This window comes from Trypanosoma brucei, chromosome 11 (assembly GCF_000210295.1).
Source record: "Trypanosoma brucei gambiense DAL972 chromosome 11, complete sequence".
Taxonomy (NCBI): Eukaryota; Euglenozoa; class Kinetoplastea; order Trypanosomatida; family Trypanosomatidae; genus Trypanosoma; species Trypanosoma brucei.
This window is the reverse complement of record NC_026744.1, coordinates 379581-395961: the sequence shown is the minus strand read 5'-3', so window position 1 is coordinate 395961 and position 16381 is coordinate 379581. Positions and strand designations below refer to the sequence as shown.

At 46.8% G+C, this 16381-nt stretch overlaps 4 protein-coding genes across 4 annotated transcripts; 1 reads left to right on the top strand and 3 right to left on the bottom strand.

Moving 5' to 3' along the window:
* Positions 1-284: 284 nt before the first annotated feature.
* TbgDal_XI1490 (hypothetical protein, conserved) lies at positions 285-2822 on the bottom strand (the record flags this gene model as incomplete). The annotated part of the gene is made up of 1 exon (XM_011780995.1): positions 285-2822. One exon carries the CDS (start codon positions 2820-2822, stop codon positions 285-287), a length of 2538 nt encoding a protein of 845 aa, XP_011779297.1.
* Positions 2823-3719: 897 nt separating this feature from the next.
* TbgDal_XI1480 (hypothetical protein, conserved) lies at positions 3720-5117 on the bottom strand (the record flags this gene model as incomplete). Its single annotated transcript, XM_011780994.1, has 1 exon — positions 3720-5117. The coding sequence occupies one exon, from the start codon at positions 5115-5117 to the stop codon at positions 3720-3722; it is 1398 nt and encodes a 465-aa protein (XP_011779296.1).
* A 670-nt stretch (positions 5118-5787) lies between these two features.
* TbgDal_XI1470 (hypothetical protein, unlikely) lies at positions 5788-6255 on the top strand (the record flags this gene model as incomplete). The annotated part of the gene is made up of 1 exon (XM_011780993.1): positions 5788-6255. One exon carries the CDS (start codon positions 5788-5790, stop codon positions 6253-6255), a length of 468 nt encoding a protein of 155 aa, XP_011779295.1.
* Positions 6256-6937: 682 nt separating this feature from the next.
* Positions 6938-15931, bottom strand: TbgDal_XI1460 (hypothetical protein, conserved; the record flags this gene model as incomplete). The annotated part of the gene is made up of 1 exon (XM_011780992.1): positions 6938-15931. The coding sequence occupies one exon, from the start codon at positions 15929-15931 to the stop codon at positions 6938-6940; it is 8994 nt and encodes a 2997-aa protein (XP_011779294.1).
* Between the last annotated feature and the right edge of the window lie 450 nt (positions 15932-16381).

The window sequence follows — 16381 nt, the reverse complement described above, 5'->3', positions numbered from 1 at the left end:
GTAGTCGATTTAGTTTGAAACGTCTGCGGTAACGCGCAGGCATTGATGGTGAAGTACCCGTTTTTGCTCCTCTTGACTCTGAGCGGGCCCATGTAATCCTCAGGTCAGTTGCGGAACCGTACATGACACACGGCTTACCGACCAAAGACACAACAGGCCACGCCTTTGTTTACCCTCAGTTATAGAGTCGTCACAACCACCCCTTCTTACTTTTCACTCTTGCAATTCCATGTTTCGATGTTTTCTCCTGCTATCAGTAAGGAATCATGATGTAATTCCAGCCCTTAGTCGTCAACATTCACCATAATCGATACTGCACGTTCACAGAACAGTTCGTTGACAGGACCCTGACTCACCACTAGTGTGAGAGCAAATGGAAGGTTGGTAGTTATTTCGAGCACTTCACTGCGACTAAGGCAAAATGGGGATTTCCCTCCGTCTTCTCCGTCTTGTACGAAAGCCTTTTCCAGGAGGGATAAAGCCGTTGCTCCTCCACATTGTGCCCCTGTTTTGCCGATGCAACTCGTGGAAATGAGTGTGTTGTAGTTTCCTTTCAATTCTTGCATCTTTTCCCTCAAGGTCGCCCCGTCTTCTGTGTTTCCCCCCATCTCGGCTTGCCATGTCGCGTGATAAATCATATGCTCAACCATGAGTAAAAAATACACCAAATGAATAAATGCATTAGACGAGTAGGAGATTGGCTCACCCGCGACGGTGTCACCTTCGCGTAGCCGCATTTGGGCATCCGCTACGTCTACTGCCATTAGAATGATATCGCGACAGGATGGATATACTTCTTCCAGGCGTGCTTGCATCGTTTTTAACGAGATAACATCAAGATTTACGTCGACAAAGGGAAAAATTGTTTCGGCGGCACTACGCCACGCAATAGGAATATATGTTACTCGAGGGGACTTGCCAGCTGGCGACACTAACCCATCACGCCATATGGAGGAGAGGTAATGAAGTAGAGGCAAAAGAAAGCCCATCACACCTTTTGACCACAGCGTTTCGTTCCACGCCATATCCCCCGGCCTCATGCGTGAGAAGTGGTATAGCGAGCGGGATACATCGAAGAGCACGGAGGTTTCTTCAACACAAAATTCTTCAGAAAACTGTGTTCGCCCTTCGGTATCACCGAACATAAGCGATACAAAGTTAGACGAAGGCACAGTATTCAGAATTACAACAGCCCGGAGTAGCTTCACACATGATATAGGGAAGGTCATGAACAAACCAGCGTTGCCCCCTCGCTCCGAATCAACGCCTACCCTATCAAGAATTTCCTTTCCCACATTGGCGCAAAGTTCCTGACCGTCCTTAGGGGCGATCGTTGCTAACGCACACATGAAGGCGGTTGCATCATCCACCCTCAGAGAGCGCAGTGTCGGTGCCAGGTAGGAAAGGTAAGTTACGAAACCAACGCAGCTCTTCACCCGAAAGGCACTAAGAAGTGTCGCCAGTTGCACAAGGCGGGCATAGGGAATGCGGTATGGTGCGGAACTAACATCGCAATCAGGTCCAGCTTCAAGTAGCCGCTTACTCGCCACATTTACAGCCGCATCCAACGAGGTAGAAAACTGTGCAGAACCCTCAATATTTCGCAAGACATGAAGAAAATGCACAACATCGGCAAAATTCATAAACTCCAAGCGTTTCACAACAGTATCGACAACAAACTGAAGACGCAACTGCTGAATGCTCTTTGAGCTCGGCAGGTGCTCGATGATAGGGATGATTTTCGACAGCTCGCTTGGAGGAACGTCCAGAATACTTCCTCGGGGTCCTTCACTCATGCCACTTTCACTGCTTTGCTGAGGTCGTTTCATGTGTTTAACCGGTTCAAAGAGTCGTGACATTCCCAGCGCCGCCAGGTCTGTTGTGTCAATCGTGTCAATCAGTTGTTGTCCAGCTCCTCGATTAGGTAATTGTAACGCCTCAACAGCCCGAACAACCGGTGAGTAGTCTTCCAGATACTTCACCAGCTTAAATTCTTGCGGAAAGTGCATCATGGCTCGGGTGAAATTAATCCAATGTGCACCACGAAGAACCTGAGTATTCTCAATTATAAAGTTTGCGAGGCTTGTGCGTAAGCGTTGAATACTTTCGATTGGAAGTGGACTCAAAGAACCCTGCGCCTCAAGGTCAGTACGCCGCCGTTCTACCACACTACGAACGGCTTTTGATAACACGCGCAAGACGCGAACTGCCTCAAACACGTTGCAGTTCCTATTTTCTGTATTTGTGTGCCCTCTCCCGGCATCATAAGTGAGTGTCCATTTTTCCCCGCAATACATGGGCACGATAAGGAAAATAACTTCGTTGCACTTGCCCTCTTCCACTAGGGCAAACATGGCTCGGCTAATCTCCTTCAGCTCGTTGAAGTCTAGGCGCGAGATCAATGGTGATAACGCTGCGCTGTCTCGTACACCCGCTTTACACAGGTGGGCAATGACGCGACTAGACTGAGCGGATGTCATGTACGAAATAAATCGCATCCGCTCGTGGTCGTGTTTAATACACTCCGTGAGGGAAGTAACGAACGCGCCTGTTGGATTCGCGTGGACCACAACAGCTGCAAATGCGGCGTCACGAACAAGTTGACTCATTGACCGACGGAACGTTATACTGTCATGACGTCTATCTAACTTTGTACCTTTGAGAAGCGGCATAACCTCTGAGCGTAGGTGATTTTTAAGTGTTTCCCGTGGAGTGAATCCCTTTCCCTGACGCGTGTCGAGCATTCCATTCAGCTTATCTGCCACGGACATCAGAGAGCGATACTGTACGAGACAACGTTGCAGCAGACATTGCTTCAGCATCCTATTATACACGGTAAAGAATAAACTAGTGAGTGAGTGGAACCTAAATAAACTCACAAAGCGTAATGGAATCTCTTCCCTTTCCCCCGTTATTCCTCTTTTTTTTCTTTTTTTTTTTTTTGACTCAGCAAATGCCCACAAACTTTCCTCTGTCAGACTCTCTCCGTTGTAGTGGTGTTGAAACGGTAGTGCCTGCACAAGGTGTATTGAAAAAGGAAATAAAGGGAAAGAAAAGTACAGCACTTCATCAGCCGAATGATCAAAACAGGCAGGAAAAGAGCAAGTAAGGATAGGGGAGAACCAAAGTGAGGAGAGAGATAAATAAAACTAGTGACTGGCACACGTATTCGGGACAAATAAGTAAGTAACTTACAATGAGTAGAGAAAGCTAAAACAGCTTACACTACGACGGGTTGAGAATAAATCAAAACACGAGACCGAGCACAGACCTTTGAAAATAAAAGAAAAACAAACAACAACCGAAACTAAAAGTAAAGAGAAATGGGGGATGAAAACCGTTTCCCGATGCAAATACTTGAAAACCAATGTGAAGCCCATTCGGCTTGCATCACGGTGACAAAATGCGAAGGTACACACCGGATTTTTATTCGTCACCGCAAAGGAATTCAAAAAAGATCTCCCACTCAGTACTGTTGGACGGTAACAAAGATTGTGCGTTTTTTTTTTGATTCAGTGGATAAGTACATCAGCTGATAAACTCTATCTCACATCCTGATTTCATTTGCATCGTCAACTCCGTCGATAAGATGAAGCTACTGATAAGAAAAAAAAAACAGAATATGGTACAGAGTGCTAACTCAACCTTGCATTTTTTTTCATTTTGTCAGCGCTGACCCCCTGTGATACGTTCCTTATTTTCTTTGTTCCCGTCGTAATTTATCTTAGATCCTTATCTGTATTGATTACTTCTCTTTTATTTTCCGCATCAATCTGCCTGGCGTATTTAATGATTTTTCTAATGCGTTCAGTAAGTGGACCCCGTTCTTTAGCGAGAAGCCAATCCCACGAATCAGCAAGGATACTGGAAGACAAGTTGAAGGTTCTGCGGTACTTCAGATCCTCCTCAAGTTTGCGGAGAGCAGATGGGTAGTCCACTTTATCATCATTATCCAGGTACCATGCATTGCAATTTGGCGTATTGCATGACGTGCAGCGACTAACTCCCAGAATGGTGAAATACCGCTGAAAGGCACTCCAGAGATGGACACCACTTCTACGTCTGAACACCACCTCAATGTTTTCATCGATGTGCATCTCCTCTCGTATGGGGTGGACGATATTTTGGATGCGCATTTCCAATCGCCGCGAGTATCCATCCGCTAGATTCTCTAACCGATGCCTACTTTCACGCCGGGCAGACTCTCGGTATCGCCTGAAGGCCATCTTAGGAAGACCAGTGAAGGCGTGAAATGATGAATAAGCAGAGCCCGTCTTTCCATCCATCATGTGATTTATGCGGCCAATTGGACTGCGGTATTCATGGGTTCTATTTCCGTTCGCATCAAATCTTTTAGGTGCACCGCCATCCTTAACGCGAAAAGTCATTCCATGCCACTGGAACCTAAATGGAATCTCATTGGGTAGAAAAGTTAGCTGTGGAGAATGCAGTTTCCTGTGGATGCGATACGACTCGAGAACCACCAATACCGCCTTGTTGCATTTCACATTTCCAACGCAGCGACTCAACATCCGATGCACCGTCTTCGCTGCAAGACGGTACGATATGCGTTGAGACCTCAGACGCGGCAGTGAACGCGGCCACGGAAGCGGTGTGTCGACTGTCCCCAACCCGTTAAATGGGAATATGGAAGACACGAGTGAAACAACTCCATCGGCACGAATTTGTCCATCTCTCGAACCTTCATTGTGGATGTCATTTCCCTCAACAGGTGGTGGAAGAGGGGGACGGAAAATCATGTCGTCAGTAAAGTCAATAAACCCGCGACTTTCACTGTCCACGAGGACACCACCAGACATCACGCCAAACACGTTGAAAATAGAGCAATCCTTTGAGATAGAGTCCACATAAGCTGTGGGATCAAATTCGCCAACGCTAAGATGGTTGCAGTTATCTTCTGCAGCACTGCCAAGAGTCGCGGTCCCCCTTGGAGGTGGATCCAAACCAACAAAAACATCAGATGGTCGGAAACTTCCATCCGATGTTTCAGTCCTGCAAAGAATATTGTTTATTAAAATATATCGGTGTCCAGCAACATTAGTGGCCTCGTCGGATGCCGGAGGTTCCGCTGCAGAAGATTCAACTTCGTTTGACATCGACAAGTGGAAACAAATACGCGTATGTTTGGTACTCCTTTCCTTTTCCTTCCTCCAGTTTTTTTTTGTTTTGTTCCTCCCCCCCCTCACTGAAGTGAGTGAAGTTGCTGTGTAACGCCGGTACTTCCGTGAAAGTGACGATGGAAAGAAAAAAGAAAGAAAAAAGAGCAGATTTGCGTTTATTTCCCTCCCCCATGGCCGCCAACAAAGGGATAAGCAACAGTATGTATTCACGAATTTTCAGCAGTAGTAAGAAATAAAGGCTTGATACCAACCTAAATAAACACTCACGACAACTGTGAACTACTGCAGTCGCTATCTTCCAACGACCGAAAGGATGTCCTCTCCCTCGCTAAGCGATTCCCCTCCTATTATTTATTTTACTATCCCTCATCTATAATTCGTTAATATCCTTTTGTCTCCCTTTTCTCCAATTACCTCGCTCTCAATTGCAGCACTTAACATACAGCGTAATGCGCCCAACACGCGCGCTTTTGACGTTCATCATAATGGATCACAAACTCAGAAAAGAAATTAAGAACAAATGTGGGAAAATTGTTGTATATATTTTCGGAATCACAATAACAGTGCACGGGCATCATAGCGCACTGATTTTATTGTGCATTTAATTTCTTTTTTTTCCTTCCAAAAAAGTACCTCTCCTCCTTGTATGGTACATCACATCATTCTGAATGAGATAAAAAACATCAGCAGGAACAATAGGGGAAAAAGGAGAAACAGGAAAAAGAGTATGAAATATTTGAGTGTGGTTAATGCTGATGTTACGTCACGTTTCATTTCGCTTCAACCTTCGAACCTCAACTTTCGTTGTTTTTTTTCTTTTTTTTCTTTTCTTTGCGGTTTCGGATCCATAAACCCACTTATCCAATCTCTGTCTTCACATCTGGAGGAAGCACTTGTCACCATTCGCTTTGAAAACACACAACACATGCTCAACGGGGATAAGATAAGACATTTAAGTAAAATACATACACGCGTTTGTCAGAATGCAAGCACAAAAAAGAGGACAAGAAGAAAAAAACGTAGAATATCTACCGGAACATACAAAATACAGACACTTGTAGAATCAAAAAAAAAATGGAGAGGGGACCTAAAAGAGGAATATAAGTTCATATAAGTATGTATAAATATTTGTGTAATCAACTTATCACAACTGCTGCCTTCACAATTACCAGCGCCATTGGTACAATTACCGCTACTGTGGTGGGAAGAACCCATCTCACTCAATACATTCGCCACTCCCCATTACCCCTTCTCATCGCTTTACCTCAAATGAAGGAATACAGAAGCACAGTTATCGACTACACAAAATAAAGAAATAAAAAAATAGGAATAATAATAATAATAAGAGTAAAGCCAAGGAGAGCAGCTGTCCCATTCAGAAAGAGAAGGAAAAAACAAGAAATTAAAAGCGAAAAAAAACCGGCTGAAAAAGAAGGAAGGATGGAAAAGTGAACAGCTTTGGGATATCAAGTAAGTTAGAAAGGGTTTCAAAGATGAACACTGGACGAATTTGAAGTAGAAAAAACGTGGTGGACAGCATCAGCAACAGAAATGGAAGTTTTGGAAAGTAAGGGATGGATGAGGAGGGAGAAAACAGGAACTTCAAAAAATGCACACAAGACCATTTTTGTTCCGAGCACACAAGGCGAGAATCCGTCAAATCGAACTTTTTTTCCCCCTTCCTCTTAAGTTTTTATTTGGTAAAGCATTGTAGACACCAACTGTTCATCGTTTTTGCTTTTCTACGACTTTCCCCCTCCCCAATCCTACACTTCTTTCTATTCATTCTTCAACTTTCACCTAACGTTTGGTAGCAGAACGGATGTATTTGAGTGGCTCACCTTCTTCCTAATTAAATCAAATGACATATACGCGTTTAATTTTTCCCCAAACACCGGGAGGCGCTGCCATTCATCTTCCTTCGATTCCAGCATTGGCGAAGTACCCCGCCACTCAGATCCCCTCGGAGAGGCACCAGTCTTGGGACCATCATGTGTGTCAGCTGAGTAACGGGAACTCTGTTCTTCTGGGTCATTGGTGAAGTAATCATCAGATTTATCTGAATTCGCAGCATTCAGGAGATATGACTCTGCTCTTCGGTGCAATTCCTCAAGGCATTCCGAAACGCCTGAAACGTAGTGCATGGGATTGCTGTGGGACAACAGATCTTGGAGTTGCACAGCCAAAGGAAACCCGGATGTTGTGGTGCGCAGCACGTCTGCATGCTCCTGAAACTCCTCCGATATGATGGAAATAATGAGAACATCGCTCATCTCCTCAGGGATTTCTTCGTTACCCGCTAAGGTCTTCGGGAACCGAAGCGCACGCACCAGCTTGACATCGCCCTCAAGGGAATCATCATCAGTAATATTACCAACCACAACGACAAATATTTTGAGCTGCTTCGAGGGCCAGTTTGCAGGAAATGCCGAGGAGTTTGTCGTGGTGAGGACGCGTAGTGGTAGTTGCAGTGAAAGTGAGAGCGAATCAAAAACAGATTGTACCTCGTTGCACACTTGTTCGCACTCACTCTCGTCATATGCGGTATGCACGAGGTGGATGTGGATATTATAAGAATCTTTGTTTCCTCCATCCTTCACTGACGAAGTGCTGGCACGAACTGTTGAGGACAACATGGAAGGTGTGGTGGGAGATTTTTCTTTGTCATTAGGAGCGGTAGAATCCTCTGTAGAAAGGGTTCGAACATCCAGTGCAGGCAATTTCAGGGCGTCCTTCTCGTCCTCGTCTGCACATAATGCCTTCTGAAACGAATTTCCAAGAAGGGTTCCAATATTCATCTTGGTACCGTCACTTTCGCAGCAGCTTTCCCTTAAGCGATGGAATACGCTTCGCATTTCCTCCTGTAGCGCGGCACACTTTGTTGCATATTCGGACCCACGTTGCTCCAGCTCATGCAACTCCGTCTTCAAGACATCGGCAGCATTTTGCCTTTCCCTCATGCGCTGCGGCCCCAGGAGCTTATTATAAACGGGAGAAAACTGGTTTCGCACCGTGTTTGAGAGTAGCTTTGTTTCACTCCCCTCGTCTACAGCCAATGCACCATCATTGAGGTGGCTAGATATGTTGTTGTTCATTAGTCTGCCTCTCGCACCCTTTTTCATCAGTACTGCGTATGTGCTGTTGTCAAAAATATTGTTACCTTCGACGAGGGCATCGGATCTGTTCATTAGTTGGAGACCAACCCCACCGTCAAAAACCGCATTCTGAAAGATGTGGCAGATATCGCTTCCCTGAGCAGCCTTTGTTCCACAAGTGACAGTTATATTCACTTTGTTGTTAGAGACTACGTTCCTTTCTACGCGCCCCCCGCCAGCAACAAATATACCACAAACTTCGCAGGTGTGGACCTTGTTCTCAGAGAACAACAAAGAGTGAGTTCCCTTGTCGACAGAAGGGATGACGTGATAATTCTTATACTCTGCAGGATTGCGTATAACCACGCCTGTTTGGCATCTCATAATCTCATTACTTACGAAAACGCCACCATAGGCAAAGACGCCACACTCCTTCGCTCCTAGTATGCGGTTCCCAGTAAATAGTGTGTTGCAGAACGGTGCTGAGATAACACAACGCGAAGCACCCAAGATCCAGTTCTTCTCAAGCCGTCCCCACGCCCCCGTGTGCGTAATAATGGATCTCCTGTACCCGGATATAGTATTATCACGCATTTCCATACGCGTTCCCCTGTGCAGGATCACCGCAGTGTCCACCTTCCCACCACAGGAGAAAATGTTGCGCTCAAATGAACCCATTGACCCTCTTTTACCGTGAATGCAACCGGTGAACATACTATTGCTAAATGTGGCATAACCATCATCCGTGGCAACAACATCTCCGTATTCGTCCATGGCTGCTGTATTATTTATGAAAAAACAATGATCGAAACTTGAGGCCTTGGGGTGCGTTTGGGAACGGCGCCGACGGCCGTTAAAACTCTGAGGAACCCCCACTTCGGCGTGCGCACCGCGAAGCCAAACCCCTGCAATCGTGTTCTGTAGGAACAAGCAATTGAGGAATCGCGGACCGAGAAGCTCAGATTCAGAAGTGTATACGATGTTTTCCACTCCTAGAGAAGCACCGCGAATGCAATCTACACCGATCTGGTTTCCTTTGAAGAAGCAGTTTTCAATCGTCCCACCGCTTTCGCACTCGATAAGGACGCCAGAAGATAAACGCCTACTAACGTCACCGTGTGTGATGACGTTGTCTGGGTAAAGAGTGACAGAAAACTGAGGCCAACCGTCCACGCGCAGAACTCCGTCGCTTGGATAGATAAATTGCTCTCTAGCACCTGAGAGTGACAGTAAATCCTTGGTCATGACGAACAAGCATTGCTTCACCAAGGGATTTGTTCCCTTCCCGATAATTTCTATTCCAGAACGAAAATTGTCTTCAAAAACGTTACGCGCAACCTGCGCTGCAGCACCGTTGCACAGAAGTAGTCCGATGTAGTTCTGTGAGAAGAGATTGTTTTCAATAATAGTACGTTTTCCATCGTCTTCGCGGCCCTCAGTGCCTGTAACAATGAGTGGCGCGTAGTTGTTTTGAAAAACGTTTCCCCGTATCGTAGACCCCGAAGAAGAATCGCAGAAGAAGACAACGCGGCCGTACTGATGATTCGCAAACTTGTTTCCACCCACAACAGGACCAGGTCCGCCGCCCCCCCTGAAGGCTAGTGAGACACTAACAGGCGAGGAGAATTTATTACCGCAAATGCGTGTCGTTACGCCTATGAATTGTTGCCATTGTCTTTCTTCTTCCGTACACTCATCCTCAGGCATTGCGACCAATACACCGATGCCGTTCCTCTCAAATATATTGCCGTATCCGATAGTTGCTGACGATAGATGACCCTCAACGTGAACCGAAATATCTGCAATGTCATAAAACACGTTCCGGCGCAAGCATGTGGATTTTGCTCCCAGTACACCGATTAGATGAATACCCATCGAGCAGTCGTGTATTGTGTTATTTTCAAGGTAGAAGCAACCAGGGGACGTGGCGCCAATTAGTGAAGTAAACAGCGGTATGCGTAAGAGTGCACAAGAGGAGCACACAGACGCAAATGGTCGTCGCAGAGTATCGATCTGTAGCAGGGTTCGCTCCTTGTCACCAGTGACAGCAACGTAGCGTGATGTCACCTGCACCTGTTCCCTCACATTCTTGTATATATCATTTTTCATTATCTGAGCATGGTGCACCAATCTCTCTTGAGTTTCTAGTGTAAACAGCTTCTCTGGCAATGCTGATTGATTCTTGAGAGTAATCATGACGCACACACTATCGTATCTGTCAGCGGCAACTCCGATTTCGTGGCGTGTCTTTACAAAACGACCACACATTAATTCCAAAACGTGCTGGCAGACAACACCAACGGTGAAGTTTTCGAAAATCCTGTTTTCCTGCACGCATATGGTGAACTCTGGCGTCGACTTTTCACTAAGAGCGTGCGGTGGTAGTACATCTGCCCATGGATTAACCACATCAGAAGGGGTGGCGGGTGGGGTTTCTTCTTCAACTTTTTTCCCTTTACGAAACATGGAATTCCTTCTTCGCCGTATTCCAGGTAAAGGTGCTGCGCCTACTATACTCGCTCTCCTTCCACCAACGGAACCTCTTCGTTTTTGCTTGTCCTTTCCGCTCGCACGCGGGGTACCCTCATCAGCGACTCCCTGCACTTCTTGTTTCCCCTCTGCTCTGAGCGTTTGGTGTAGATGAATAATTATTCCATACCCGTTTCTAAGGATTTGGTTGCGTCGCACTATTGGCGGTCGGGGAAGCACCAATGGTGGCTCACCGCACCAGTCATCCAGCTCTGTCCGCACCGAGGTGAGAGAGGCCGCTGGGTTGGGTTCTTTCCCCGCTTCCGTCCCAAAACCATTGCACGTCATCGTTAGTTCTGCCGATGCTAGATTTGAACAGCCGCGAATACTCTCAGAAGTAAACAGCAACCAGCGTGGGCGAGTGGAGCCAGGCCCAGCTGGCCCACCTGTGATGACCTCGGCTCCAGGAACCTCCGGAAGCTCATATTCCCGTGTCAAAACTCCATTTAACATGTTTTTCAGCTGGTGTTCTACTCCGCGAGAGAAGAATACACCAACATTCTGGTTGCCCTCCACCACGCTATCAGAAACTTCGGTCATGCTTCCCAATGCAATCCATACACCAATGCCCCCATCTGCCGCCCACGCTCGATCGTACTGCTCCAACAGCGAGCCGCCGCTATGCGAGTGACAACTGTCAAGAGAGCCATATGGAACGACGGTACCTGCAAGGGAAAGGCTTGCTGATGAAAGTGACACAACTTCGCAAAGCATAACCAGCGCGCTGGCGACTGTGTCCCCGTAGTCGCTCAACATCATCAAAAGATCCCCATACATACTGCTGCGTAAATCGTAGGACGTCTTGAAGGAAGGTGGTAAAGGAGTAGCAGCCTCCGTGAAGGAAAAAGTTGTGAAACACCGAGTGTCAGTGGGTTTGGTGTCAGGCCGGCAGAAACCATTGTTTCCTCGGATTTCGCCGGATGTAAAGGCACCAGAAGAACGTGGAGCGGCGTACAACCCAACCCAACCGTTGTTGAGCACTTTGCACCCATAACTCATCGCCTGTGCACCTCGCCGAAGCAATATACCTAGAAAATCGTTGTTGTGAATGTTATTGTTGAGCAAGAAGGGGTTACAACTGCTGCCAACAACAACACCAATGGAGCAATTACTGATGTCATTTTCCACAAAGCTTGCCTGCCGTTGCATCCGTTCAGGGAAGTGCCACTCCACATCCTGCTCAGAAGACGAGCTCACCCCGTCCCTGTATGAAAATTGTAACGACCTCGGTGAAGGTGTTCTTGATGATGTAGTGCCCCTCTGAAACGCGCGTCCGACATGCGCCCCAAAACTATCCGCCGCACACGTTCCCCCCGTCCTTTCACTGAAGTCACTTCCTCTTGATTCTTCCAAACGCCCATCAAGAGAGTACAGCTCATGACACACCCCAAAATGCCGATTATTTCGAATTGTATTACCTCGGAAAATTGGAAAAGTACGCGTCTCCGTGCTAGTCATTAGTTTCGTAGATTTCGTGTATTCCTTACCGGAACCCCACGATTCTTGTCGAAGAGGAAGACCACTGAGAACAGTGCAAAGAAAAATTCCGTGCAAATAATTTCGCTCAATTACACACTGCTCGACTGCTGGTGAAGATGTAACAATAGGTTTACCCGCGGTGTCCTTCCCAGCCGCGTGGCAGAGAGGTGGTGATGTGTACGCCACAACACCCACAACACAGTTGCGTATACTTGCTTCCTTAAAGAGACCTTTACCGCCAGCGTCAACAAATACACCACTGATGCGGCATCGCTCGATTACATTCCCGCCACAAAATTGTGGGTTCGCTTCGTCAGACACGTATACCCCAGTTCCCATACAGTCGCGGATGGTGTTGTCCACAAAGTTTCCGCAACCCCCGCTTTCGGCGTACACACCGTCATCACAGTTTTCAATGACGTTGCCCTCTACTGTTTTAACTGTAGAGTTGTTCCCTACATAAATGCCCACCGGAGCACCGCTTATTTGATTTTGGACAATTGCAGCATCACCATCAGAGAAATCCACAAACGCAATGTTGGTGTGGCGTTGATCAATTATGCGATTGCTACGAATGACAGTCACCAAACCCGTGGACCGTAACCGCGGCAACTTGAAACCCTCAAAAACGATACCCTTCAGCTTTCCGTGGAGGCGCCGCGCGCAGTACCTGCTATCCGCTAAGATGCCAAACTCCACGTTGGAGTAGATCTCATTCTCTTCCAACACAGCGGAGATCCCACATTCCAACAGCACGCCACACGTAGTGTTACCGTATATTTTGTTGCACCGCACAAGGGCATGTGGATTTGCGGTAGATGTTGACTGAATATGCTGCCGTTTGCCAGCAAATGAACGTTTGCTCACCAGGGCGGACCTACGTGTCCGTGCTACGGCTGCTCCAGGGCTCTTCGTTGTGAAATTTTCATCAACATCTAGCGTTGTGTTTCCCGCACTGGAGCCACACTGCAGTCCCACATCGTTTTCGAAAAACTCGTTGCCAATAACCTTCCCCTTCCCGTCACTCGTCACCACCAAACCACAACCCGCGGAGCGACATATTTTGTTGTTTTCTACAAACGGATCACCGTTTGCTTGTATGAGAACACCAGCGTTGCCGCAGGAATGAATGGAATTTTCTCGAATCGAACCGCGCCCCTCATCAGAGACGATGATACCATTTTGTTCTCCCATAATGACGTTCTTGGTGATATCGGGCTCCGCCTTCTCGATGATACAGATACCATATTGCTTGTTCTCCGTAATGATGTTGCGGCTGAATTTTCCACTGGACATGCGCCCGCAGAGAATACCACCCCCACTACATGAAGCAGATATTGTGTTACCTGTAAGTGTGGGATCAGTGTACCGGTCCAGTAAAATGACATTAGCCACCTGGTTACCGGAAATTGTGTTGTATTCAACAGTGGCGGATCCTTCGTTCACGATCACCAAACCACCAGAGTTGGCGAACTTGATGGAATTCTTGCGCAACACTGGGCAACCACCCTCCTTAATGAGAATGTTGCACATCCCACTTTGCGTGATTGTATTTTCCACAAATGTTCCGAGGCCATTGTTTTCTACTACTACTCCATAACGGTTCGAGCTCATAATTTTGTTATCATACACGTAGGGATCTGCACCCAACTCTACCACAATACCACGCTCGTTCTGGGCGATTGCATTATCCAAAGCGGTGCCACCGCTACACGAAAGAAAGTGTATACCAATGTTTCTACCGCTGGTAATTCTATTATGGGCAATAACGGGTGCTGAGTATCCTGAGGAAAGGATTTGTGCTGTCCTATTTCCTATTAATTTGTTAAGAAGAATAAACGGTTTACTCCCCTCTGCTACCTCTACTCCCGCTGCGTTATTGCATTGAATCGAGTTGGCTGCAACAATGGCACTGCACCCACCGGTCAATAACAAACCGTTGACAGTACTTCCGACGATGGCATTTCCCATCAAGATTCCGCGAGAAATATTTCGCCATTCCACGCCATTCTCCGCATTTCCTATGATTTCGTTACCCATGATAAGAGGGTTGGCGAAGTTGTCCATGTAAATGGCGACACCTTTTGCGTGCTCAAACCTACATCCAATAATCAGAGGGTGAGCCCCACTACATACCACAATACACGTTGCACCGCAGGAAACAAAACTACAATCTTCCACTACGCCATAGGAGCTGCTGCCGAACCGAATAGCACAGAGGCCACAACTGGAGAACCTCGTGTCTCGAATCTCAACTCCATCTGTTCGGCGTAGCTCCAATAGCTTGGCCGCACGTTCTGAAATGTTAGGTGGAGGAATTGTGATGTTTAACATCTCTTCCAAGAGTTCTCCCAGTTGGTTAAGGCTCGTGGCAACGCCGTAACGTGTGTCTGCAACAGTGGCCGAAGTAAAGTGCTTAATATGCCCGGCACACACCATAGTGGCCAACTCTCTCAGTTCATTTGTCAGTTGCTTCATTGTTTTTGGCTGACCATGTACTACAAAAGTGTGGTTATCATCAAAATTATCCTTGTCCGAAGGGGGAGCCACAACTTTGCCACTATCCTTCCCCCTGAACCACGTGAATGCCCTACGACTCGATGGCAGTTCCAGCGGAATGAGGTTTTGTTGGCTCACTCCCGCGGCCATTGCAGCTTTTGCGGAGCAATGCACGTCTATCCCGACGTAACAGCGGTCAATTCGATTACCTCCGGTAATGCGTAGACCCCTTGATTTTGAGTCTGGAGAGAAGTTAGTGTCATCCACAATAGCAAGAATACCACATATCTTCTGCTTGTATATGCAATTTCCCTCTAGCACAGCAGAACCAGCACCATCGAATGTAAACCCGATGTTTCCTTGGGTCAGTTCGTTGAAGGAAAATGTTGGGCACGCACCCCGTGATATCAACACACAACTACACGGTTGCGTTGGAGTTTCCAGTGAGCTCATGTCGCGGTCTTTTGGAACATAAGAGTCAGGGCTGATGTAAATGCGGCATTTTGTCACCACTACTCGACGGCATGCAAGGAACTCTGGCGGAGTGGTTTCGTCCGCGATGCTATTAATTGCCTTGACGACGACAGCGTTCCCCAAATTAGATGACTGATGAATTGTATTATCACGCACGTTAACTATACCCCTCGTATCAATCTCCATACATGCTATTTGGTGTGAATGGATTGCCGATTGCCAAATGTCTGCACCCGCGCTGTCGCCAATTTGTACTCCATAACCGTTGTGACTCTCAGCAATTGTGCAGTTTTCAATATACGGGCGCGCCCATCCACCTATCAGAACAGAGTTCATGTTGCAGCGGAAGAAAACGGATCTTCCGTTGAGAATAGCCACTGCGGACTCCAGTTTACTTCTTGATTTTGACACAAATGTTACCTGTTCAAAATACGCCTCAACATCTCGTGTGATGGTAATACAGGAACCACGGGAGGAGACAACTGGTTCCTCGCCGTCCGCAGCCACAATTTCAATAGGGGCACTGATCAATAGCGACTCGAAGTACTCACCACCCACCAACTCAATACGTTCGTACGGCTTCGCTATAGCCAAAGCTCCCGTGATGCTGCGGTGAGCAGCCAACCGTGAGCGGCTGTTAACGATGATTGTTCGAACCCTTTTCTTTTGCCATGCGCTGTAACGTTCCTCAACAATAAAATTGTTTAACAACATGTCCCTTTCACTCAAACCACAGTTTCAAGTGGTGATAGCGATTTTGAGCTGTACTTGCACACACCCAATGTTGTTTTGGTGTCGGAATTGTTCTGTTTTTTTTTCCAACTCTACTTCCTGCACTTATGCAGCACTGCGGCCGCTTTTCAAAAGTATATGTGGAAACGTCCTCTCTTTGAAGTATTTGACTTCAACAGCTCTTGCCCGTTTCCTCCTTTATACAATATACTCACGTAGGTATTCCTTTTTCTTTCTTCGAATCTATACTACCGAGCTTCCCCTTAGTTCAAACAAAACTTATGTGTCTGTATCCAATTGTGAAATGTACGCAGGCGTCTAAGTATACAACTTTATATGTGTACCGTGAAACCGTGTCGCAGCCCCTAACAACAGTTGTAATTTAGAGGAAACACAAAGAAAAAAAGAGTAGAAGCAAACATGTAAGAAAGA